General features: G+C 47.3%; 2 protein-coding genes across 3 annotated transcripts in view; one reads left to right on the top strand and one right to left on the bottom strand.

The window, feature by feature from the left end:
- Nucleotides 1-2,344: 2,344 nt before the first annotated feature.
- KCTD14 (potassium channel tetramerization domain containing 14) lies at nucleotides 2,345-8,171 on the bottom strand. Its single transcript, XM_083170212.1, has 2 exons — nucleotides 7,680-8,171; nucleotides 2,345-4,000 (listed from the first exon to the last, which is right to left on the bottom strand). The coding sequence occupies exons 1-2, from the start codon at nucleotides 7,878-7,880 to the stop codon at nucleotides 3,329-3,331; spliced, it is 873 nt and encodes a 290-aa protein (XP_083026338.1). The 5' UTR covers nucleotides 7,881-8,171; the 3' UTR covers nucleotides 2,345-3,328.
- A 6,894-nt stretch (nucleotides 8,172-15,065) lies between these two features.
- INTS4 (integrator complex subunit 4) overlaps nucleotides 15,066-26,181 on the top strand; it is a 29,104-nt gene continuing 17,988 nt past the window's right edge. Inside the window, exons 1-4 of one of the 2 annotated variants that reach the window (XM_083170208.1) lie at nucleotides 15,066-15,224; nucleotides 23,511-23,705; nucleotides 24,688-24,805; nucleotides 25,007-25,113. In XM_083170208.1, coding sequence (XP_083026334.1) covers nucleotides 15,171-15,224; nucleotides 23,511-23,705; nucleotides 24,688-24,805; nucleotides 25,007-25,113 — 474 coding nt within the window. In that variant the 5' untranslated portion in view covers nucleotides 15,066-15,170. Of the gene's footprint in view, nucleotides 15,225-23,507; nucleotides 23,706-24,687; nucleotides 24,806-25,006; nucleotides 25,114-26,181 lie in introns of both variants that reach the window. The other variant, XM_083170207.1, reaches the window with a different exon arrangement.

Below are 26,181 nucleotides of genomic sequence, written 5' to 3'. Positions count from 1 at the left end.
GCTGAGCATACAGCAGGGGTGGGGAACCTTTTTGGGGTCAAGGGCCGTTCGCATTGGTGAAAAATGCCTCGCGGGCCATATATATATATAAAAAAAAAAAAACACTTACAAATTCACCTGTGGCAGCCGTCCCACGCTCCGGCGGCTGCCGCAGTTTGAGAGTTGCTGGTCTGTGTGGTGCGACGGCTGTGCAGGGAGTAAAGGGTACTTATGTAATATCTGGGCTTCCGTTTTTCTTATGAGACCGCGGGGCTCGCTGCGCTCACCACACTTCAAGCACGGTGGCTCGCCGCACTATATAAAATCAACTCTGCGTAGTTGGATAGTAGGGGTATGAAAAAATGGGGTGCATTTAACATGGGAGCCCAGATAATACATAAGTACCGAGTAAAGTATAGGGGAAATCTCGCGAGAGGTCAGTAGCTCTCACGAGATTTCCCCGGTACTTGACTCCCTCCGCAGCCGCCGGGAGGGTGGGCGGGCCGGACAGACCGGCTGCAGGGGCCGTATCTGTCAGTCAGTGTTCTCCGGTGAGAACACTGGCCCTGACTGGTGATTATAGCTATATATACACAGCATGCTGGATATTATTCGCTATAGCCCCTACACATGGAGCAATGTAGTTAGATTGCTTAGAAAATACCCTCAAATTGCACCGTGTGTAGACCCCATTGCTCATCCACCTCAGTCTCCCCAGCCATGCTTGAAAAGGGCTGTGCTTCAGGTGTCTAGAGGCCACGCCCACTGCATCAACTTTATTGTCAAAGTGATCTGAGGGAGTATTTATCAGCGGGATAACTGATAATGGGAAGAGAATACCAAACAGCTCCAGTCATTTTTCGCTAGTAGAAGGTAAACTACAGGGACAAGTTAAATATGTAGACAACAAATTTGCTGTCACAATTCATCTGCTAGAGCATGGGTCTTCAACCTATGGCCCTCCAGATGTTGTGAAACTACATGTTCCAACATGCATTGCCACATTTTTTCCTATAAGAGCATGCCAAAAACCCTCAGGGCATGCTGGGATATGTAGTTCCACAACATCTGAAGGGCCACAGGTTGAAGACCTGTGCGCTAGAGGATATAGCAGACATTGTCAGGTGAAAGAATTGCCAATAATGAGAAATTTACAATGAAGGCATCCAGGCCTGCGTGCCTGGGTTTTTAGTAATCTCAGAATGAGACCCCGACAGAAGCTGTAGCACGTTTCCACCATCATGCTGCAGCTAAGAACTACAGAAGTCAGCACAGTTTCCCAACCATCCTAGTTCTGCACCAACCTGAATCAGTCCCTCCATTTACTTCTCACATCTGTTTTATTCCATAATTTGCGCATTGATTCCTGTGAGGTGACCGATCCGAGGCCATTTTTTCGATCCTGGAATTCGAGATTTAAAAAACTCAATCCCAGGATTAGCCTTCTGACAGTGGAGCGGGTGGAAAGATGAGGGACACACAACAAAGAGAGTGTGCGGTGGATGCAGGGGGGAGGTGCGTGGCAGTGCAGCATGACCTCTAACATCACGCTGCACACTCACACAGCATGTTTTCTGGGAACCTCCTGAGCTGAGTGCTGCCGTAAAAAAATCCCAGGTTTGAAGGCTCACATCCCAGCTAAAAGTGCCCCAAATCCAGGGATCCCACCCATCCTGGGATTGGCATCCCTGCTTCCTAGTATACCGTCTTCATTAACAGTCAACATCAACAGCAATGTCCCACATTAATGGCCAAAATGTAACAGTGCAGTGCTTTTATTGGCTGTATTCTGCTAGTAAACGCAGTGCTATTTTAGACTTTAATCATAAATATGATTGGAAGCAGACCCTTGGTAAATGGGGGCATGTCCAAACTATGGCCCTCCAGCTGTTGTGAAACTACAAGTCCCATCATGCCTTGCCACAGTTTTGCTATTAGTGAATGCTGATACTATTGCAAGGCATGCTGGGATGTGTAGTCTCACAACAGCTGGAGGGCCACAGTTTGGACATGATTCCTAGAATATCAAAAGGTATGTAGTACATTAGCTTTACACTACTCAAATACGAAGGTTTATTTTTGTCTGTGTATGACACCTATGGGGGATGTGACTGCTGGTGGGGCAGGAGGAATTGGACATTCCGGATGCGGTCCCTCCATGATACATGTGGGGAGGGGGGGTTAACTTATAATTTGCTTCGGGAAATTTGTGTTTCTGCAAATATTCAATAGTAAATGGCCCCCATAAACCTAAAGGAACCACACATTGCGCATCCCAAACCCAGACAAGGGATTGCTGCATCTACAAAATGGCAGAGACAACATGTTTGAAAAAGAAAAAAAAAATCTTTATTAAAATAAAATATTAATTTGCAACAACAAAAAAATACATTTATTTTGTGTGTAAAAGGGACACTATAATCTTATGTGAAATAAAAGGGAAAGAAGGAGCGAGAGAAGACATACATTGACGCACACAAGTTGTAATATAGAGTTTGTGAGGTAGATATATATAGAAGTGACTGTATACAGAACCCTGGAGCAGATGTAGTATTATGTCTGGTAAAGCGGATAATAAACCAGCCAATCAACTCTCATTTTTCAAACACAGCTGATTGGCTGGTGCATTGTAACTTTCCACTTTACCAGGCTTAATACATCAGCCTCATAGCAGTACATTTACTTAGGTGGAAGTTCTATTAATGCTAGGCTGCGCATCCAGTAGTGTGCGAGCGCTTCGCTGTACAGCTATGTGCCCGCAAAATATTGTGTTCGCATCGCGGGGGGGGAGGGACCCGGTGTGTGGGGCGGCCTTGTACTGTGTTGGGCCGCCCCCTGCTGCATTTATCAAAATGACAGCTCCTGCTGAATCAAGCCCTAGGTTCAGAAACCTAGGAACGTTTTTTTTTTTTATTATTTATTAAGTGGCCCCAAATTACTCTAAAATCACTTTTTTTTTTTTTTTTAAGAGCCCCAAATTTGTTTATTTAAATTGGAAAAAAAAATAGCTATCATTAATGGAATGGAATAATCCATCCATTTTAAACCCTCCCTTAAAAAAAAAAATACCCGCAGATTTTGGAGGGAAAAATGGTTGCGGCCATATTCAAATGCCTCATAGCAACCAACTAGATTTTTACCTTCGAACACCAAGGTAGTAGCCAACAGGTGATTGGTTGATGAGAATTTAGGTGTACACAAAGAATCTTTTTGAGTTATTATAAATAAAATATAGGTTAGCCTCTGAGCTGCTGATGTTCTTCGTAGGGTGGCGCCACGTTCTGCAGAAAGTGGTATGATCTATATCTGGCTTCCCCTCCTCAGGAAACCTTCTCCGTTCCCTTCATATTTACCACCACGTGAATAAAAACTTGTAAAAAAAGTCATAGGACTTAAATCTAAATCCTTTGTCGGCCACATGATTCATGAAGGACACCTTGTAGCCTTTGTCCTCTATGTCCACCCTAATACAGTCCAGGAGGTCAGAGATTCCCGGCGACGCCTTCCAAGGCCCAAACTTGACCACGGACTCCTTGTCCATGTCGAGTGTGTTCAGGGCGTCGTGACACTTGGACGCGTCCTCCTCAGTCCTCACAACGCACACAATGACGTTGGAGTAGCGCGACGCCACCACCTCCGCCCTGGCAATACGGATCATCACCTCGATGTTCTCGCTGTAGTTGGGCACTCGCGCCAGGAACTGCTTCCTCCCAACCTGTTCTCCGAAGATCTGAGGTGTCTCCTCCAACTTCTTCACCAGGGGCTGGATCTCGTAGAACAGGGCCTCCTTGTAGACCTCCTGGATGCACTGAGTGGGCACTTGGCCACTGCGCAGGTACTCCAGGATGGGCGCAAAATGCTTCCCCTCTCTGTCAATGAAGTACCTCCCGGCAGAATCCGTGCGGAGCTTCGGCTGCCCGTTGAACATATCAAACAGTTTGGACCCCTGGTACTTCTTGAGCGTTGCCAGCGTTGTGGTATAGACATCGCCGCCGATATTTAGCTGCACGATGGGGGATAGCTGCAAGGAAGATGGAGAAAATCAGACGTTAACCCCAGGATTCTCATCCAAATAGTCATTTATATTACACACCCAATCACAGCATTTACCAAATTAATTGTTTTAGGTTTAAGTTTGCCAGTTTCAGTAAAGGTTTTATATCACCTTGTTTATTTTCCTTGCCCCTTCATATAAAACAAAATTGCTCTATGACCAAGACTATCACCGGCATAGGGCATAGCTTTGGGAAAGATCCGAAACGGAAAGCCGGACAGGCTCCATTCATCACACTTGCACTGTCCACAGGCATGTCCAAACTATGGCCCTCCAGCTGTTGTGAAACTACAATCCCATCATGCCTTGCCACAGTTTTGCTATTAGGGAATGCTAAAACTATGGCAAGGCATGCTGGTCTGTGTAGTTTCACAACTGCTGGAGGGCCACAGTTTAGACATGTCTGCGGTGTAGACCATAGCAACTAGATTTGTGTCATTCATAGAATGATTTTTAGTCTGTAAGCTATTTTTTTTTAGATTGTGAGCTCTTGTGAATAGGAGACACATTGGAAAAATAAAATGATCCTATACATAAATCAAAAATTTCCCTACGATGCTTAAAATAATCTGTCTGGCATGGTCTGCTGGCACTTGTAGTTCCTCTGGAGAGCCACAGGTGGCATGCAGGAATGGGTGTAATTAACACTGTACGGAATGTTTCCTGCCAATAGAATGTTGCTTTTTATGTATTTACAGACTATTTTTCGCATTCTGTAGAAGTCATGCGTAACCTTGTATGGAGGGGACGCAGGTATCTCCGGTCTAGTATTACCCCGTCCCTTCCAAGTCCTTTAGACTATTTAACAAATAAGCATTTTTGCAAACATTACTAATACAAGGAAAACGTATTTTCCATTTCCACGAGAGGCAATGAATGACTGAGCGCCTCATTAAATGTACCATTGTGGTATACTCACGGGAAAAGCATTCAGCAAACAGTGCAGGGACATGTTACACAGAAACTGGGCCCCAACACAGTCGTGTAAGCCGTTCCTCAGTCACACCTCTGTACACGGAGTTATTCATTCCACACAATCTGCCAAATGGATTACTCACAGGGGATAAGGGCCCAATTCAGATCTAATCCCTGCTCTGCGAATTTGCGAAGTCCGGGGCACTACTACTAAACTGAGGGTGGCGGGCAGCAGGCAGGATTACATCTCCGTCGTGGCATCTCTCACTATGATGACGGTACTGGCTGTGGGTACCAGTATGCCACGGATTAATGTTTTTGTTGATGTTGCTACCCGCGGGTTTGCTGCTAGTGCCGGGGAGCAGGCTGCCTGTCAAGCATCAAAGCAGCAGTCAGGAAGTGCGCACATGTGCAGAAGAAGCTAACTAGATCACTCAAAGGTTCTTCTGTGCATGCGCGGCTATTCGATAACAGAAACTATCGCGAGTAGATGATAGAATACTTTATCGCCATCGATGGTTCCTGCTTAAAAAGCCATCAATGGAAACCATCGATGGGGGATGTGTCAATAGCCATCCCTAAACTGGAGTACCCGGAGGAAACCCACGCAAGCACAGGGAGAATATACAAACTCTGCGGAGATTGGGTCAAAGTGGGAATTGAACCCATGACCTCTTTAGATATAGTGGTGGGGGGGGGGGGGGGGGGCGCTGTCGGGGGCTTAACAGTCCTATTACTGCTACCAGCCAGCTACGCTCAGCAAACATTTTTGGGGGAGGGGGTAAATTATCCCGTAGAAGAGTTTCTCTAGCTGCGATAAGTGGCGACAGAAAGTAGGTCCGTACTTTTAAGAAGGCTCCAGTGCTTTAAATTGGTGACAGAATCCAAGGAAACTCATTATTCGGAAATTCGGCCCGACCAAGTTAATCAGGGCCATAGTGTGTAAGGTGCGTCCCATTATAAGTATAGCTACGAGACCCTATATTTAAAGATTTTTGCTGGAAGGAAAAGGGTGTGCACCTTACCACAGCAATTGGTACGCTGTTGCAAATCCGTTCTTTTGGCACCTGTTTCTCATTATATATTTGCAGCATATTCCATTAAATCTCTATACAGGACATATCGGTGCGGACGGTCACTTCACTCCGAACACATCGCAGTGGGTCAATCTGGATACACACCAGCGCCATTATCACTTACAGTACTGTAATGCGATATTAGTTTGAAATATCACACTGCAAATGTGGTTATTGATAAATGGGCCCCTATGTATGACTGTATATCGCAGTCACACACAATTTAGTACTGCTGCAAAAAACTCTGCTCTGCTGTAAGTATTCGGTTCTTGTGTAGTTTCATGGCGTCGTGCTACTTCCGGGTTCTACGCTCGCCAAACTATCTAAAATAAAGTAACTTAATTCCATGCCAACGTGGATAGTTCATACCCCCACTATCCATGTTGGCATGGAGTTGATTTTAGATAGCGTAGCGAGCCACCGAGCCCGCAGCGTGGGCGAGCGAAGCGAACCCCGCAAGGGGACTCAGACGCACGGCGCCATGAAACTACACAAGTACCGAGTATTCTTACACTCACCAACTGCAGGCGCACACGGTGGAAGGTTATGGGGGAGAAATCAGCGCAGTTTACCCTCTTGGTAAATTGTGAGATGCAGAAATAATTTGAGTTTATCTCAGTGTCGCAAATAAACCCCTTAATCACCAAATAACAGTTTGAGGGTTCAGTTTAGGGATGGGGAACCTTTGACCCTCCAGCTGTTGAACTGCACCTCCCAGCATGCCCTGCTACAGTTTTGCTATTTGGCCATACTACGACTGTTGCAGGGCATGCTGGGATGTGTAGTTCAACAACAGCTGTAGAGCCGAAGGTTCCCCATCCCTGGTTTAGGTCAAAGTATGCCACATGTGATGCTCCAGCTGTTGTAAAACTACAAGTCCCATGCACCTGTGGAGGTGAAGTAAGCGTGCAGATGTTGTACATTCAGAGTATGAGGATGCTCTCAGTAATTCATTCAATGCTTAGGCCACAATACCGACGTCCTACAAACCCAAATCTCTGCCATCACATTGTTACAGGTCTCTACCCTCATTTTACCACCCAATCACAGCAGTTAGGAGATGAATGTAACAGCCATCATACAGTACTAAATGGCTGGGGTACTACAGCTTCCAGCATGCCTAGGATGAATTGTCCTTGGTACAGCTTCCTGCCTATGGAGCTGATGTATTATACCGGTTGTCTGACTGGTGGAAAGAGGGCGAAAGTCACAAGAGCTTACAATCTAAAATATTTATACAGAGTACACTGCTTGCTACTGGCATACTGTAGCCTTCAAACAATATGAATAATAATAAAGTCATATATTATTAATAATATCTCTACTGGTGAGTGTGTGTGTGTAATATCTCTACTGGATAGTGTTTGTGTGTAATAAATATATTACACACACACACACACACACACACACACACACACACACACACACACACACACACACACACACACACACACACACACACACACACACACACACCAGCTACAGTAGGGTGTCACTGTCACACACAAACACACACACTGCTGTACTAGTATATAATGTGACATCTACAGTGTCACACATTCCCTATCTGTCCCCCTACTAGCAGGTGCAGGGTCCCTCCTGCCGCCGGGGGCCCCCAGTGAGGGGAGGTGAGCCCCACGGGCACTTATACTCACACTCTGCAGGGCGCTGGTCACCTGTTTGCCCGCACTCTTATGCTCAATGACGCTCATGCTGTCGCTGCTTCTAAGTTGCCGGGTCACAGAGCCCGCAGGAGGCTTCTTCTGCAGGGTCCCTACCTCAGCAGCCGGCCCTCCCGGCCCCACCTCAGCCGGCCCCGCCCTCTCCTGACAGGTGTATGCGGGGCGTGGCCTCATCCAGCGGATGTGCTGTCACTGGCTGGCTGGCTAATACATTGTATTACTGTGCTGCTGCTGCTGCTGCTGCTGCATCATTCAGTGAGTGTGACTGGCTGGGGAGACTGCAGCTGGCTGTGTATAATGTCTGGTGCAGGTATATATAACTGTATATACCCCTCCCCTCTATGCATCTCTCCTGAGCCCAACACCCATTGGACCTTATTCAGGTCCGTTCGTTCGGACCCCTTCATTCGCAAGGGGTCCAATGGTGTGTGTCTGCACATGTGCAGAAGTAGGGTGCGTGCAGCCATGGCGAAGAGATTTCTGCCAGGTGCACGTACCCAAGGCTGCAGCAAAGGGGCAGCGGCGGATAGTCGACTCGTGCCCATGGGAACGCCCAGCGGTTCATGGGCGTTCTGTGCTGTGACGTCAGTGCCGGGGGCGGGCAGCTGACATCACTGGATGTCAGCTGCCCGCCCACTTCCTCCCGAGGGTGCGCGATATGCGTGCACGTTCCACATCATTCGATGGTCAGCGACCATCGAATGATGTGGGTGTTCACCCACAGGCTGTGAATGATCCATTTGCAGGCCCTGTGTGGGAACACACGCTGCAAGGGAGGGCGGATGGCCCGGCATTCACAGGACGGGGTTTGGTGGACTCGCAAGGCTGTGTGGCCTCAATGAGGGGGGTGTGGCTTCGCAGTTGGACCCATGCCAGGAGATTATTGATAGACTGCGCATGAGTACATCCCGTCGTATGCATGTGCCAGGCTGTCCTGCGTAAAAAGCCTGACACTTTTTTTAAATCTATGGCCTTTTGCAAGGTGATTGACAGGAAGCTGGCATTGGTGGGTGGTAGCATACCGTTTTCTGGGGGTGCCATGAAAACACAGGCGTGCCCAGGCGTTTTAGGGGAAGGCGTGTGAAGTGCGCTCCGGCCCCTAACAGCCTGTTTCTATCGCAGCCGCTGAGTAAATCCTCAGCTACGCACAGACTGCGCACGCTGGGGAAGAACTGGATGGTAAGCGATTCGCAGGATTGCACGGGGGCAGATTTTTTTTTTTAATTATTCAATAATGGCCTACAATGAATGCTATTTTAAAGTGTCTCACCATTGGATCTGCTACTAGCGCTAGGGCTGTTGAGCCTGGCTAGACGTTGGACCTGAGAGGGTTAAAGGGCATACTTAGTACATTTTGTAGGATACGCCCACGTTTTGTCGGACCAATGGCAAATTCGAAGCATTTCCCGGATCTGAGAATAATGGAACACAACTGAAATCTCCAGAGATGTTCCTATCTGGCTGTGACGTATGGGTATAAATGGGGCATATCTCCTATGGTTCCAGTTCCCTCTGCTGTATCAGGGAAAGCAATATGCCCACGCCTGCCTGCATCAGTACAGTTTTCTCATAGATGCAATAGACAGTAACAGCAATGAGTCCCCTCTGGGTGTCAGTGAGTATTACTGAGTATGTCGTCTCTCTAACCTGATTTTCTGCATGGACCAGACTGCCAGCTCCTACATGTTGGAATGCACCAAGCGATGCTTAACTGCTACTTTGCACCAGGTGTCATTGAGGAGATGGAAAGTTCCATACGTGTTGCGGGAGTTATCATTATTGGCAGGTAGACACAGCAGCTGCAGGAGGGACTAATCTGGATATTATTGTCCCCATACCAAAAGCTATTATCTAAAGCCTGATACACATTAGGTAATCCCTAGGGCCGGTTTAAGGTCTGTGGGGGCCCTGGACAACAAGATTGTGCCCCCCCCCCCAGTCTGGGACAGAGGTGACGCAAATACCGCTACTAGTTTCCATCTGCCGCAGGGACCCCGCCGCTGACTGCCCAGCCACCTGCCCAGCGATGCCGCCCCTGCTGCCTGCCAACCACCCGCCAATGTCGCAGCAGTGCCGGTGTGGGGTCCCCGGGGCGACCGCCCCTGACGCCTTTGGTTAATTGGTATTCCTGGTGCATACACACAGGAAAGGGTGTGACGGTGGAGGGAGCGGGGGCCATGCTGTAGCCACAGAGAGAAGGGGTCGTTAATGATGCGCAGTCATTTGATCATCGCTTGATCGTAAATTCGCTGATTAGTGATCTATACTGAATTAGGTATATTTGGAAGTTCACATGTATCAACATTTTCCGTGTCCACCTATTGCTCGGAGCAATTTTTTACGTGTTGACCTTTTTTGATGTCGACATAGACATTGTCAACCTAATATACCCCACCCAAGGCTACTGATGAGGATGGCCTTGGCTGAGTATCTGTGTCGGCAGCCATCGCTTCTCCATTAAGTAACAGGTACACAACCGGCAGCGGTGATTATATAAATTCCTGTAATTTCCTGGAAAGCGAAACTGGAATCCCCAGTTCAGGTGCAGATAATCTGTGTAACTGCTATTGTATCTCCTGATTTACACCATGAAGGGATAGACAGCCGTACATATGATCCTATCACACGCTCCCTTGCCCTGAACGCCCTCTGACTTTTTACCGCTTACCCCTTACTCCATTTTAAACGTGACATCGGGAGAAAACATTATCTACTCCTGACTCACCTAGTCTGACTCAGCTCTCAAAGAACTCATGCTGCACAGAGTTGAACATGGAACCTAGAACTCAGAGATAAGATTTCATGTCAGCTTGTTAATGCCTCAGGAATCTATAGTGTTTACTTTAAGGGCCTTGTCATCCACTGCGTTACAGCGTAGATGTGTAAACACTGTCACCTGTGTCACTTACTCTGTCCTGGAAGGTAGGAAATAGATGGCCAATACTGAGAAGTAATGCACTAGGCACTAGTGATGTCACAGAGGGGCCCCTGAATCAATAATCGCATCCACAATGCGATCTGAGTGTTAGCCCCAGGAATCCACTGGGATGTAACACTGAATTCCCTCAGTGACAGGCAACCCATCCCTGCAATGAGTGACAGCGGGACTCCTGCGCAGTCCTACTGACCACACATGTGCAGCGGCCATTGCCGGGGGGTCCTGGAGGGGGGCCCCTTTTCCGATGGTCCTGTGCAGACCCACTGTGCGATTGCCTTCAGTGAGTATCAAACTCCCTGAGGCATTGGCATTGTTGAGTGAGGTAATGGGCGGGCAGGGGGCTGGGAAACGCCCAGCGCGTCCATGCCTGCGTGAGGGCGGCAGCTGACATCACATGACAGCGTCACATGACGTCTTCGTATCAGGTGATAACTGCATAGACACAGGCCGAGCGTATTTGCCAACATGTTATGCAATAGTAATGCAACTAATTTCACATGTATCATGTGCATTTCATCTGGGGTTCACGTTGGCATATGCTGGCAATTCCCCACAGAACAATCTTCTTATGGACAGCCCTGGTATAAGGTATTATAACACATCATCCACAGAGATTGAAGCTATTTTTCACTCTCAGAAATCTGTCAATTCCCCAGTGACAGTGTGTACACGACCAACCTGGAGACTCCAGGTAAATAGGTTTCTGAGTGTCAATAGTCCGCCCTGTGGTTTGCAGACCGGTTTACGTTACACCCATCGGAAAGACAACTATTGGAAGCAGTTACAAACTCTCCCGCGCAGCTTTCTATGACTACACAAGACAAAAATATACGCTGGAATGCAGGGCGTGTTGTTATGCGAAAGTTTGATATGTGTCCCTATCAGCAGATGTCAAGGGCGTAACTAGATATTTGTAGGCCCCATAGCAAAAGTTGATAAGGGCTCTTATATAGCAACCAATGGTAATAAATGCATATTACACATGTAACTTAAAATACAGAAGATGGGCCCCCTTCAACTCTGGGCCCCTGCTTACGTGGTTAAAGTGATTTCCGTTCAAGTTTCTGGGCATGTAGCTGAGGTGCTGAGTTCATGGCATACAGGGCAGGCATTAAGCAGGACTTAAGGCCTAACTACCCCAGCTGGGTTACCTAGATTCAGGGACAAAAAATTTTGCCCACAAAACGTCCACACCCATTGGCGTATATATAATGGGTGCTGGGTCTGTAAAGGGTGCACCACACACATGGGGGCCAACACCACAAACCATGCACCCATAATTATATTTTCCTATCTGGAGTACCGTGATGGCTGGAAAACACTGTGGCAGCCATTTTCCTGGTGATTTTCGCATGCACACTAGAAAAGTCACGAGGAATGTGGCACGGCGCCATTCTTTCGGTGACCCTCGCATGCACAAAATTGGCGATATCCCCTGGAATTATGTAGAGAGCACCACAGCAGTCCCCTCAGAACGTTATGTCTATCACTTTTCAGCAGCCAAATTTGTCTTAACTTGAAACTACATGGCAGTGGCATTGTCTTTTGGCACTGGAAGCTCTCCTACTAATCACATTAGTGGTTAGTAGTACTGTAGGTGGTTATCCCGGGGGGTCCCAAACATTAGGGGCCCCCACACTCTCCCCCTGAATCACACATGCCGCTGGTACTGAAATCAGATCATGGTTCAGTTGTGTCTCCGATTTACCCACTACACAGCCGCTGCTGAAGTCACTGTCAGCCTCTCACGGGATTTCCGTCACCGCTGTGGCCGCTGGGATTTCTGTAACATCCAGGAGGTGGAGCCATTTCACTCAGTCTCAGCTCCTTCCTCAGCGCCGGTCGGCAGTGTGTGACTGGCTGGCAGAGGGCTTTGAGCTGTGTGGTGCCGGACATCAGGGACGGATTGGGATGGAAAACCAGCCCAGGAAATTTCTGAAAGCAGCCCTAACGGAGGCGGAGTCTGTGGAGGTGGCGGGACACTCCCTTCTCATAGGGCCTAAGTCCGAGGCAACTGATTTTATGCTAATGCTGTTACACAGCCCTTCCTTAGGGATGCAGGCGTTCACTATACCGATGCCAGCATCCCAAATACCGCCGGAAGACTAGCGTCGGAATCCTGGCAACAATTAGGTGTTGGTGCCGGAAACCCAACTGCCAGGATGCCAAATGTAAGTATGTTGAGGAAGGGTGTGGGGTTAGGTTTAGGCACTAGGAGGTAGGCAACAACTTTGGGTTCGGTTGCAGGGGGATAAGGTTGAAGCTATGCTGTGGGTGTTTGGGGTGGGGTGGTGGCGGTTAGGCTGTGGGGAGGGAGGGTTGGGGGAGATAAGTATACTTACCTGACCACTGTCAGGATTCTTCACTACGCCGGGTGTTTTCAGGGATTTAGCAGCAAATATTAAATGATAAATGGGCCTCAAAGTGAGAGATTTGGGGTGAGTTTTCCCAATTTGTTAAAGCGGTAATCAATTATATGGAGAAAAAAAACTATCTGGGACCCCCTAGAGGGCAGTAGTGGCGCTGTGACAGGAGCTGTTCTAACCAGCAGGAAATGGGACAGTCAATCTCAAGAACTCAGAAGAAAAAAAAATATTGGTAGTGGTGCTTGATCATTTAAAATATGGTAAATAATCCTACCAAATCAATTGGACTGATTTTACAAAAATAAATACATCTAATAAAAATACATTTAATACACACAGATGTGACCAATCAATAATATGTAAATTGAGAGCACTACCCCCATAATAATCTTCAGCTTTACATCATTCTGGAACCGATCTGGTCCAGCCCTAGATGCCCTTTTTGTGCCTTCCATCTTCAGGGGTAGAACCTTCCTCCACCTGATTTAATTCCAACCCCCAAGCATATCCTCCATGGTGCACTGGATTCCTTGTTTGGACCAGCCTGAAATACCAACCTTAGGAGTCGAACAGAAGTGCGGGACTGCATATTCTTCATTGGTGGACGGTAATCAATACTACCCTATTCAATTGTCCATTCAGGCACACCATATACACCAAAGGGGACTTAATAGGAACAGACAGCTCCCTTATTATACTCATACCTCCCAACTTCCTCATCATCTGAAGAGGGACACTCGCGTGGCGTAGCCAAAAAGGAGGTGTGGAATATGCAAATGAAGGTTCTGTCTGACCGTGCCCCCATTTTCCGCCCTCTGCGGCGCTGAAAAGACTCACAACTGCACCCCCCTCGAGGGACACTGCCAGCCCCGGGTGGGGGGCGGGTCCATCCCAAAAAAAGGGATGGTCCTAAGAAAAACGGAACGGTTGGGAGGTATGTAACATACTCACCAGGAACTGTGTTCTCAATTTGCATATTATTGATTGGTCACATCTATATGTATTAAATGTATTTTTATTAAATGTATTTATTTTTGTAAAATAATTCCAATTGTTTTTTTTTAGGATTATTTGCCATATTTTAAATGATCAAGTGCTGCTACCAATTTTTCTTTTTCATATGCCAACATCCACCTGGTTTTTCTATGTAAATGATTGCTGCTTTAATAAAATGAGAAAACTCTCCCAAAAAATGCCTTAATCCGGCCCTGCCTCTACAAGACCTTCTCTTGTGTGCATCTCTGCTGCATCCATCCATAGTGAGATCCAGGGTGATATTTAATAGAATGAGAGATTCAGAAAGTGAGAGATTTGGTAAGAAATCTTCAGTTTTTTTAAAGCGGCAATCATTTACACTGCAAAATCAAACTGGTTTTGCAGTGTAAATGATTGCCGCTTTAAAAAAACTGGAGATTTCTTGCCAAATCTCTCACTTTCTGAATCTCTCATCCTATTAAATCTCACCCATAATGTCAGAAGCTTTTGCAAAGTCTAGGGCACTGGCAGTGTTAGGGAACTTTTGGCATGCCAGCTGTTGTCGAACTACACATCCCAGCATGCCCTGTTACAGTTTTGATATTTGGCCATGCTGGGATGTGTAGCTCAACAACTACAACTGGAGTGCCAAAGGTTTCCCATCACTGGTCTAGGGGCTACATTTATGAGGTGGTGGCTTTTGCAAACTGCAGCATCCCAGAAAGTGGCTTTGAGTTGACTAGGACATTTAAAGCAGGCATAATAACCTCAGACATTATGCTGCGCTTTGCCCTAGTGGCTCTATAAAGTTGCATGGCAAACCCTACAAAAAAAATAAATAAAAAAAATCTAGTTATATTGCACCAGACAAAGGTGCCATATAACTAGAATTCCCATGCGAGCGTACAGAACTGAATAAGGTACACATCACAGGTCTATATTTATATTATGGTCACCATGGTAACAAGGCGGACCGCTGCTAGAACGGGCGCTCCTTACGAGTGTCACTTCTCTATGGTCATTGGTCACCTCTACAGTGATTACGTTTAAAATGTGGTGTTTTTTTTTTGCATTTTTTTTTTGTTCCAACTAACTTTATTGATTCACTCATTTGTTTCTCTCGAGTACTGCGTGTGCCGGCGGTATTGTGGTGTGGTGGCCGCAGAGGGCCAAACCACGCACACCATGGCTGCCCACCTGAAGAAACGCGTTTATGAGGAGTTTACCAAAGTGGTTCAGGTGAGAGAAACCTGAGTGTCTGTGTGCAGCAGTGGGCTGTAGCTCGGGTTTTCAGACGTCTGGCTTCCACAGCGCAGGCCGACTTCCACCATGCCCGTGCGAGGGGTTAGGAAAGTCCGGGGACTGTGTTGAGGCCTACACACACTCTTTACTCTGTATCATGTACTGTACCAATAAAAGGTCTCACAAACATTAACGCCATCCATCCCTTTCTCAGGCCTCACTGCCTAGCTAAGAATAGGTACCTTTGTTAATATGACAACTGGTTCTCCAGAGGTTGGGGAACTACAGGTCCCAGCATGCTGTGACAGAGTCTGTGGTGGCATGCTCTGGATGTGAGATACCTCATGCATTAGACACTACTAGAAGCACTATCTAGAGGCTGTGCTTAATAAGGCAGTGTGTGGAACTACAGGTGCCAGCATGCCAGTCCATCAAAGGACCTGGGCAGAATGGCGGCACAGTGGTTAGTCATCTAATCTGTGTGGAGTTTGTACCTTCTTACCATGATTGAGGTTCCTCCAGCTGCTCCTGTTAAATTGTGAGAAAAATAATAATAAGTGTAAGCTCTCCCCCGGCACAGGGACAGATATAGGACCTTATTCTGGTCAGTTCGTTGCCCCCCCCCGATCATACACGCATATGTAAGGTTGCTCAGAGCAATATGCGTGTGCTATATAAATACACTTGGTCCTTCTAGTCTGCCATTTATTTTATGCCTTGTGGGAAAACTCAACCCTATTTGATCCTGAGCTCTTTGTAAGGCTTTTCATGTGCCTATGCCATGCATGTTTAAATGGGATCCAGATGATAGGTCAATGTAAGCAAAAGGTTGAAATGGTTAACGTGGGTTTTTCTCTTTCAATGGTCCTGGTGACACAGCTCAACACTGGGATGTAGGAGGGTCCGAAGGAGCCAGGCACCTATCCTAAAGCTTTAGAGGGTAGGCTCCTCCCCTACTGCATCCCTGGACTCTTCAGTTCGTGTTAGGTGCCCACTGGAGTGGGTGCTATTCTAAAGGGCTGCAGGAGCAGCCGAAGAATTAGAGTAGTTAGGGGATTTTTATTATTTTATTAACTATTACCCTAGCTAGGTAGGCACAGTGTGAGGATTTTCATAGTGAATCCTCACACTGCTAGCGCAGCAGGAGCTGACAGAAGCGCGTCCTGTCAGCTCTCTGTGCACAGGGTAGACTCTGTCTGGTCTCCCTGTGCTGCGCTTACAGCCTCTATTAAGAGGCTGCCTGGGCTCCGGAGTAGCCTGAAACCGGCTCCACATTTAGGTGGGGATCATGGGGGACAGGCGCTCCGTGATGGCGGCGGCCATTTTATGCGGAGCTTACACGCTGAGCTCCTGACTGAGAGGACAGCAGCGCTGTGACAGGCATGTTCCAAGTGGTCCCCATTTGAGGGGGAGATACTGGAACAAGGAAATCCTACCTAAGGAGCGGCTAGCTGGGGGTGGTTGGCGCCAAAAGGTCACGGACCCCGCAGCAGCAGGGACTTTGGTCTCTTCCTTCACTCTGACTTTGGCGCCTTTCAGAACGCTTGCAGCGGAGCTGAGCTGGCTTATTGATCCTGGCAGAGTGACTTGGATTTCCTGGGCATCGCTTCCCCGCAGTTGAAACCTACAGACAGCTAAGTGATTGGGTGCATTGACTTTGTATAAACGCTTGTACAATTGTTTGCACTGTGTATATTGAGATATATATATATACGCTTCACTTGCATCATGTCTGAGCATCAGGCTGTGGTTTTGGGGGAGGGAGCCCTTAGTGCACTGAGCGCGTGCAATGTTTGCACACAAAAGTTTGTCCCTGAGCAGATGGCCAAGGGGGGCTTATGTATTACTTGCGCTGATGTGAGACCCATGGGCAGTGAACACCATAGGGGAGAGCAGAGTGAACCTGCGTGGGCCAGTGCCCTAGGCAGGTCGGTAAACGCTTTGGTGCAGCTTCTGGACAGGCAGAGTGATGTGCTGGTAGAATCACAGAGACCTATGCCATCATCTCAGCAGTCGTCTGGCTCCTTACCTCTTACCCAGGCAGATCCTGCACTTATTCAGGTGATGCAGGATACTGCTAAGGGGATCAACAGATTCAGTGAAATACTGGACAAAATGGATGAGGTTACAGGGACCCCTAAAAGGTCTTATGCTATGCCTAATGTGTTAGAGGAAGAGGAAGGAGAGTATACTGACACACCCTGGGACCAGGGTGATGATTTTGAAGAGACCTCTGCTGCTGGTATAGAGGATCTTATTGTGGCTGTAAAACAGGCGTTAAAACTGTCTGTTGAGGATAAGACCCCTGTTAAGGGTGTTTTTAAGCGACAGCGAAAGGAGGCTGTTACTTTTCCCTCAGATGAGGGGTTACAGGAACTATTGGAAGGGGCTTGGAAAACCCCAGATAAGAGGCTACAGATGCCTAAAAGATTCCTTAGTCTGTACCCCATGCCGGAGTCTCATTCTGAACTCTGGGAAAAGGTGCCTGTTGTGGATGCTTCTGTGGCACGCTTATCAAAAGCTACGGTATTACCTGTACAGGGTGGTGCAGCTTTTAAAGATGCTGTGGATAAAAAGCTAGAGGGAAACCTCAAGGCTATTTTTGAAGGGGTGGGGTTTACCCTGCGTCCCCTTATTGCTTCAGCCTGGGTCTCTAAGGCCATTATAGAGTGGGCTGGTGAGCTATGCACCATGCTGCAGGCTGACTACGGTGCTTTGCTGGTAGCAGAAAAGATTAAGGCCGCTGCAGAATATGCGGTGGAAGCAGAGGAGGAAGCTCTTAAAATGGCTACCAGAGTATCCACAGTCTCCATAAATGCCAGGAGGGTACTCTGGCTTAAGGCCTGGGAAGCGGACAATGAGTCCAAAAAGGCCTTAGAAATGTTAGCTTTCAAGGGAAAGTTACTTTTTGGTTCTGAGCTTGAGGAGATTATAAAACAAGCCACAGGCGGCAAGAGTACGTTTCTGCCGGCCTCCTCAACAAAGCAGTCATCCAGATTTGCTGCTTTTAGGCCGTCCTTTCGGCCCTCCCCTAGAGGTGGTGCGTCCTTTCGGGGACAATCGTTCAGGGGAAAGTTCCAGAACTCCAGGGGCAAATCCCAAAGGTCCAAGTTTGGCTCTTTCAATAAGAAGCCTGCCTCTAAAGGAGAGGAAAAACCCTCCGCATGACTGCCAGGGGATCAGCCCGGCAGGGATAAAGGTGGGGGGGCGTCTTACACACTTCAGAGACGCTTGGGCTTCTCTAGACCAGGATACCTGGGTCTTAGAGATTATTACCCAGGGTTACAAAATCCCTTTCAGAGGGCGGACTCCAAAGAGGTTCATCCCCACACCCATACCAAAGCAGGCGCTCCTGCGCACAGCTCTTATGAGAGCGGCTCATTCCCTTTTGGAAAAAGGGGTGGTAGTCCCGGTTCCCAGGGCAGAGTGGAAGAAAGGATTTTACTCCACGCTGTTCCTGGTGCCCAAACCAGACGGGTCTTTCAGACCAATACTAAATTTGAAGTCCTTAAATGTTCACCTTTGGGTAGACCATTTCAAAATGGAGTCTTTGGGAACTGTACTCCTGAGTCTGGACCAGGGAGAATTTCTGGCGTCCATGGATGTCCAGGACGCATATCTGCACGTTCCCATTCACCCGGAACATCAGATGCTGTTGAGATTTGCCATAGGAGACCTGCATTTACAGTTCCGGGCGTTACCCTTTGGCCTAGCAACCGCGCCAAGGGTATTTACAAAAATAATGTCTGTGATGGCGGCAGTGCTGAGGCTCAGGGGAATCACAGTAATACCCTATTTGGACGATCTCCTGTTCAAAGCAGAATCAGCAACACTGCTTCAAAGTCATTTAAAAGAGGCCATCAGTTTTTTGCAGGCTCACGGCTGGATTTTAAACTTACAAAAATCTCAGTTGGTACCATCACAGAGGATCCAGTTCTTGGGAGTCATACTGGATACCCATCTCCATCGGGTATTCCTCCCGGAGATAAAGGCCAGGGACCTGGTCAATCTAGTTCAGGAGATCCTCAGTGCTCCGAGCTTGTCAGTATGGAGGTGCCTCAAACTCCTGGGGAAAATGGTGGCGTCATTCGAAACGCTTCAATTTGCCAGGTTCCACTCTCGAGTATTCCAATGGAACATTTTGTCAGCCTGGTCAGGAAACACTTTGACCATGAAGACGGAGTTGATAGTGCTGTCCGCAGACACTCGGGACTCCTTGAAATGGTGGACAGAGGTAGATTCCCTTCAGTGGGGTCGGTCATTACAGACCTGGGACTGGTTGATAGTAACTACCGATGCCAGTCTCAGGGGCTGGGGGGCAGTAGCCCTGGATCTCAGGCTGCAGGGCCTGTGGACGGCAGAGGAATCAGCGTTGCCAATCAACATCTTGGAGCTGAGAGCTGTCTGGAAAGTGATTTCCTTGGCGGGAGACAGGTTAAGGAACTCCCCCTTGAGGATTCAGACCGACAATGCCACAGCTGTGGCGTATCTGAATCACCAGGGAGGTACACGCAGCAGATTGGCCATGTGGGAGGTGTCCAGAATCTTTCTATGGGCGGAACAGAATGTTCCTGCAGTATCGGCTATATTCATTCCAGGAGTGGAGAATATAGAAGCAGACTTCCTGAGCAGGGAGGAGCTCAAGGAAGGAGAATGGAGCCTACACCCTCAGGTGTTTCACCAGATCACTGCAATGTGGGGAACTCCGGATTTGGACCTAATGGCATCCAGGTTCAACCATCAGGTGCCCAGGTTCTATGCCAGAACGAGAGATCCGCTAGCAGAGGCAGTGGATGCCATGACTACCCATTGGCAGGGAGATCTTCTTTATGCATTCCCTCCTATTCCGATGTTAGCAAGACTGTTAAAGAGGGTACAGGACCAGAAGGTCCCGGTGATCCTTGTGGCCCCAGATTGGCCAAGGAGGTCTTGGTATTCGAGGCTTCAGAGGTTATCAGTGGATTCATGGCGTCTACCTCTGAGACCAGACCTGTTAAGACAAGGCCCATTCAATCATCTGGATTCCGATCGATTGATTTTGACGGCTTGGTTATTGAAACCGCCATTTTGAAAAAGAAAGGATTTTCTGACGCAGTAGTGCAGACTATGATAAAAGCCAGAAAGGCTGTTTCTTCTGCAAATTATTATAGAGTCTGGAAGACTTATATTAGATGGTGTGAGAGGCAAAAAGCTCACACATCTCACTTCAAATTATCAAAAATGTTGGATTTTTTACAAGATGGATTTTCTTCGGGCCTAAGCCTTCAGTCGTTGAAGGTGCAGATTTCGGCCTTGTCCATCTATTTTCAAAAAAGAATTGCCATTTTACCGGAGATTCAAACTTTTTTACAAGGGGTATCCAAACTGAAACCCCCTTACAAGCAACCAGTAGCACCTTGGGACCTGTCACTGGTTTTGGATTGCCTTCAGAAGGCACCTTTTGAGCCTTTGAGGTCGGCTGACTTTAAGTTTCTCACGTGGAAGTTAGTGTTTTTGTTAGCAGTAGCATCTGCTAAGAGGGTGTCTGAGTTGGGAGCCTTGTCATGCAAATCTCCCTTCTTAATCTTTCACGATGACAGGGCTGTTCTGAGAACAGTGCCGCAATTTTTACCGAAGGTAGTCTCTGCCTTCCATTTAAATCAGGAGATAGTTCTACCTGTGTTTCAACCCCCAGAGGGTTCCAAGAAAAGGGACAAGTTGAAGACTTTGGATGTTGTGCGTGCCTTACGCATATATGTGGACAGAGTGAAGAGTGTTAGAAAGACTGACACTTTATTGGTATTGTATGACGTACATAAAATTGGTTGGCCTGCATCTAAGCAGACCATTGCTAGGTGGTTGCGATCTGTGATAGCTTTTGCATACACCAAAGTGGGTAGGCCTGTACCGGCCAGAATTAATGCGCATACCACCAGGTCAGTTGCTACCTCTTGGGCGGTCCGACATGGGGCCACAGCGGAGCAGGTTTGCAGAGCTGCCACTTGGTCATCTGTTCACACATTTGCCAAATTCTATAGATTCCATGAGTTCGCGTCGGAGGACGCATCATTCGGGCGAGCAGTGCTGAGAGCTGCAGACCTGAGCGTACCCTCCCAAAGGACCGGCTCTGGAACGTCCCAGTGTTGAGCTGTGTCACCAGGACCATTGAAAGAGAAAAAGGGATTTTTGTAAGAACTTACCGTTCGAATCCCTTTCTCTGATATGGTCCTGGTGACACAGCGATCCCTCCCTTACGCTCAGTAAGTATGCCAGAATTTCATGATGTTCATGTTAAAATGGTTAAAAGTTAACAGTTTCTGTTATAAGATGTGCATATAATATGTGCAGGCGTTTGTACTGAGTTAATGTATTCCAGTGGCTTTGAAAGTTGAACTGAAGAGTCCAGGGATGCAGTAGGGGAGGAGCCTACCCTCTAAAGCTTTAGGATAGGTGCCTGGCTCCTTCGGACCCTCCTACATCCCAGTGTTGAGCTGTGTCACCAGGACCATATCAGAGAAAGGGATTCGAACGGTAAGTTCTTACAAAAATCCCTTTTTCATAACTTTTTTTTTTTTTTTTTTAAATGACCATCCACGTGTACTATGATAGGGAACAGTAAAATGTGCAGTGATAGTGGAGCATGGCACCTTGCCCAAAGCATGGCCAAAGAGAGTGCACTAACTAATGGTTTAAATGTACAAATTCAAACAAAAAACATGTGAAAAACTCATGCTGACCATTTCCTTGTTGATGTTTTGCCTGTATTGACCTCTTGCCATGTCACCAGTGTGTAGGATGACCTAATTACTGTGGACCCTATGATTCACACCCATTTAAAATGACTGTACTGTCTTAATTACCTCTACCACCTCTGGGATGTGGATCAGTTGGTCACCAGCAAGTTGTTCGACAGTCATTAGGTTGACATGTGTCTAGGTCGACATGAGTCTAGGTCAACATGCGTTAGGTCCACCGGGTCATAAGGTCGAAATGGGTTTTTTCACTGTTTTCTTGACACGAATGTCGAGACAGTTGACATGGACATAGGTTAAAGTGCACCACGTCCCCTCACATGGCTCGCTGCCTTCGCCATGCTTTGGGCACTATTTTGTTCTCCCACTACACCCTAGTGGATGGTAGGGCATGTAATACCGCCTGTCGGCACATGTTGGCTAAAAAAAACTGTGAAAAACCCCATGTCGACCTTTTGACTGTTGACCTAACCCATGTCGACCTAATGACCCTGTCAACCTTCCTGCATGTCATCCTAGACTCATGTCAACCTTCCTGCGTGTCCACCTAAATCCATGTCGACCTAATGACTGTCTAGCAACTTGCTGGTGACCCAATGACCGTATCCCCACCTCTGACGGGCAGCTTTTCCACCTATCCTCTACCCATTCAACAAGTGATGGCTAACTTTGGCCCACCAGCATGCATCCCAGCATGCCCTGCTACCGTTTTGCTATTTGGCCAAGCTAAAGCTGATGTGTAGGGCATGCTGGGGTGCATAGTTCAGCAACAGCTGGCATGCCAAAATCAGCCATCACTGGACTAGTCATTATTACAGCCCTGGTTGTTTATCGCTATTAGATTTGAGCTATCCACACTATTGCCATCAATGGTGATAATGCAAACAACCATCAATGGTTGCATGCTATGTGATGTATGACAATCAGTGGTTTTAACTATCGATGGCCATCCCTTTTATTTGACTGACTAGCCCGTGGGTCAATGAGAACCTGGGTGCGGGGCTTTACTGGTGTTGACGGCGGAGCTATGCTTTGACATCGATGGCGGCAAACCATCTGGTTCTCCCCATCGGTGGCAAAACTATTCTACATCGCTCATAAACCATCAATGATTTTGAATTGTCGATGGCCATTCCTACTTCTTATATGGAGTTTCAAAATAAGTGTTTTCCATTGAGGTTTAATTCCAACTGTAGACTTTTCAGCTATAGGGCCAGATTCTCTAAGCTTCAAAAGGGATAAAATGGAATGTGATAAACAGCCAGCCAATCAGCTCCTACCTGCCATGTCACAGGGTGTGTTTGAAAAATGTCAGGCAGGACCTGATTGGCTGGCTGTTTATCACTCTCTATTTTATCACTTTTGAAGCTTAGAGAATCTGGCCCATAGAATTAATTAGTTGGTGACACTTTCCAGCCAGTGACCTAACTATGTAATAGGAAATTCTAGAAAGATAGTGGTTGTGAAACAAAGCATTGTCCTAACTCTCCGTATCCCGACGTAATTGAACTAATAATACATTCTATTATGTGTTTGCCCCTCGGCACAGCAGCAGCCATTCGAGGAACTCTCAGCGAAAAAGCTGCGGCTGACGAAACCGAGCAAGTCGGCAACTCTTCACATCGACTTGTGCAAGGCAACGTCACCGGCGGATGCCCTACAGTATCTCCTGCAGTTCGCACGCAAGCCTGTAGAGGCAGAGAGCGTGGAAGGGGTCGTAAGGATACTGCTAGAGTATTATTACAAGGTTTGAGAAAATGTAGAACTTGCTGCAAAATATAATTATGCAATACTCTCATCTATATGCTGTATGTGTGCGGCTTTGATCTCAGGTTTGAATGCAAGCACAATGCAGTTTGCATTGAGTTTGTATGTACTCCCTTTGCTGGCAGAAATGTCTTCCTGTAGCCCCAAGTTGTACAGGTAGAGTATTAGCTGCTGTTTGTGTATTTTTAGAAAGGTCGTTGGTGTGTGGCCTCCATTGGGTCAGTGTGTTGTGGCTGTTTGTACAGCACTGAGGTATATATATAACAGTAATGGGGGCAGATGGACTAAGCCTGAGAGAGAGAGAGATACTACCAACCAATCAGCTCATAACTGTCACTTGTGCAAACCCAGCTTGTAGGCTTGGGCCACACACAGCCAATCAGCAGGAGCCGCTTGGCCGCAAGGGTCCTTCACACATTAGCAGGGCCGCAACTTCCATGTCCTACTGCAAGCATGCTGCGGTAGGACTGGATGGTTGGACGGCCTAATTTTGGGAAGAACACGCCCCCCTCTGCCCGCAAAGATAGGTGCGTGGTCCCAGCGAACAGTTTGTTTGCCGTAGGTGCACGCACCCAGCGCATGCGCAAAACCAAAACATTGGCCACGTGGGAATGCATACGGTCTTACAACGTACCTGAACAAGGTGCTAAATCAGTCGGCAGTGGCCAGATCCTGTTCTGCAGGATCCGGCCACACCGCTGTGTGTGACCCTTGTGGCCAATCGGGTCTCACTGAACGGGACCTGCTTGGCTGCTATGTGTGGCCCAGCACGTAGAGTTAGGAGATGATTGGCTGGCACTGTTTTCACTCTGCACAGCTTAGTACATCTCCCCTTTATATAATAATAATAATAATGTGCTCCTTGCATGCAATAGGGGGCTTTCAGGGGCCACACTTAAGCATCAGAGGTGCTATATAATCCCATTATCCTGAGCTAAATATGGGTTTTTCTGTTTCTATAGGAGAATGAAACGTCTGTGCGGCTGAAAATAGCATCATTGCTGGGTTTGTTAACCAAGACGGCCGGATTCTGCCCGGACTCCATAGTGGACGACGTGATTAATGCTCTTCAGAATGAAAGCAAGTAGCTAATCCCAGTATTGTGTTGTGTGGATGGTGACCATTATGGCTTCTAGCACATGTGCGGTATGCATATCAGGGCTGAAATACAGACCACACTGTGCTAGAAGCACCACAGCAGAAAGCGACACCCTTCGCAGGAAAGAGGTACATGGGAATAATCCCATTTTCAGGGCATTCATTTTGCTGTTCTCTCTTCAGAGTCCCATCAGGTACTGGCTCAGCTGCTGGACACTTTGGTAGAGGTGGGAATTAAGCTGCTGGACAATGCACCGATCCGGATGAAACTGGTGGACGTGGCGTACAAGGTACCGGGAGCTGAAATGATGCACACGTGTATAGGTCGCTGTATGTAATATGATAAACTTGGGATGTGAATGCAAAAAAACACTGAGAGAGATTCCATTGCTTTTTAAGTGGCAATATTAATGGATGCCTGACAGAGCAGTTTAATTGTTGCTTCTTTCGGGCGTGAATTCCTCAGAAACCCACATTCCTGCTAGGAGAATCCTGAAGAGAAATGTCTGAAAAGTCTGGCTTTTTGGCGACCAGATTTCACTTTTCGTATAGTGCCCATTAAGCTGGATACACACTGGGCGATATATCATCAACGATATGGATTATATCGTTCACGGTAAATAGCGCAATTCACATTTTGTACCAACTATAGTTTATACTAACTATATCGCTAATGCCCCCCCCTGTCCGTACATGTAGTTCAATCTGACACTATTGTCAGCGACTGCATGTACAAAGTGGGTGAGGTCAGTGTGTATGCACTATGGGGGGTATTTTGGTTCACTCTTTCTGATAAATTCCTTCTTAGATGGACAAAACCATGTGCACTGCAGGGGGGCAGATGTAAAATGTGCAGAGAGAATTAGATTTGGGTGAGTTATTTTGTTTCTGTGCAGGGTAAATGCTGGCTGCTTTATTTTTACACTGCAATATAGATCTCACTTGAAGTAAAACCCCACCCAAATCTAATTCTCTCTGCACATGTTACATCTGCCCCACCTGCAGTGCACATGGTTCTGTCCATTTAAGAAGGAACTTGTCAAAAAGAGTGAACCAAAAGAACCCCCTGTATCTCCCGCCACACTGCGATATGCTTAACAATATTGGTGGTGGTGGGGATCGCTAAGTGTGTACCCAGCTTTAGTTTCGATGGATTTACTCTAAATTAGAATAAATGGGCACCCAAAGCAATTCAATTGCACTGCCGGGCACCCATTATCACAGCCGAAAACAATTGAATTGAGATGAGATCCTCCAGTGGTTGAGATTTCTATAGTATCATTCTGAACGGGAAAGAGAATCCAGGAGACTGAATTTGTCCGCTGCCCACACAGATGGAGTGTAATCTGGGACTCGGA

This window comes from Crinia signifera, chromosome 2, assembly GCF_055691185.1.
Source record: "Crinia signifera chromosome 2, ASM5569118v1, whole genome shotgun sequence".
Lineage (NCBI taxonomy): Eukaryota > Metazoa > Chordata > Amphibia > Anura > Myobatrachidae > Crinia > Crinia signifera.
This window is presented reverse-complemented; position numbering and strand designations above follow the sequence as displayed.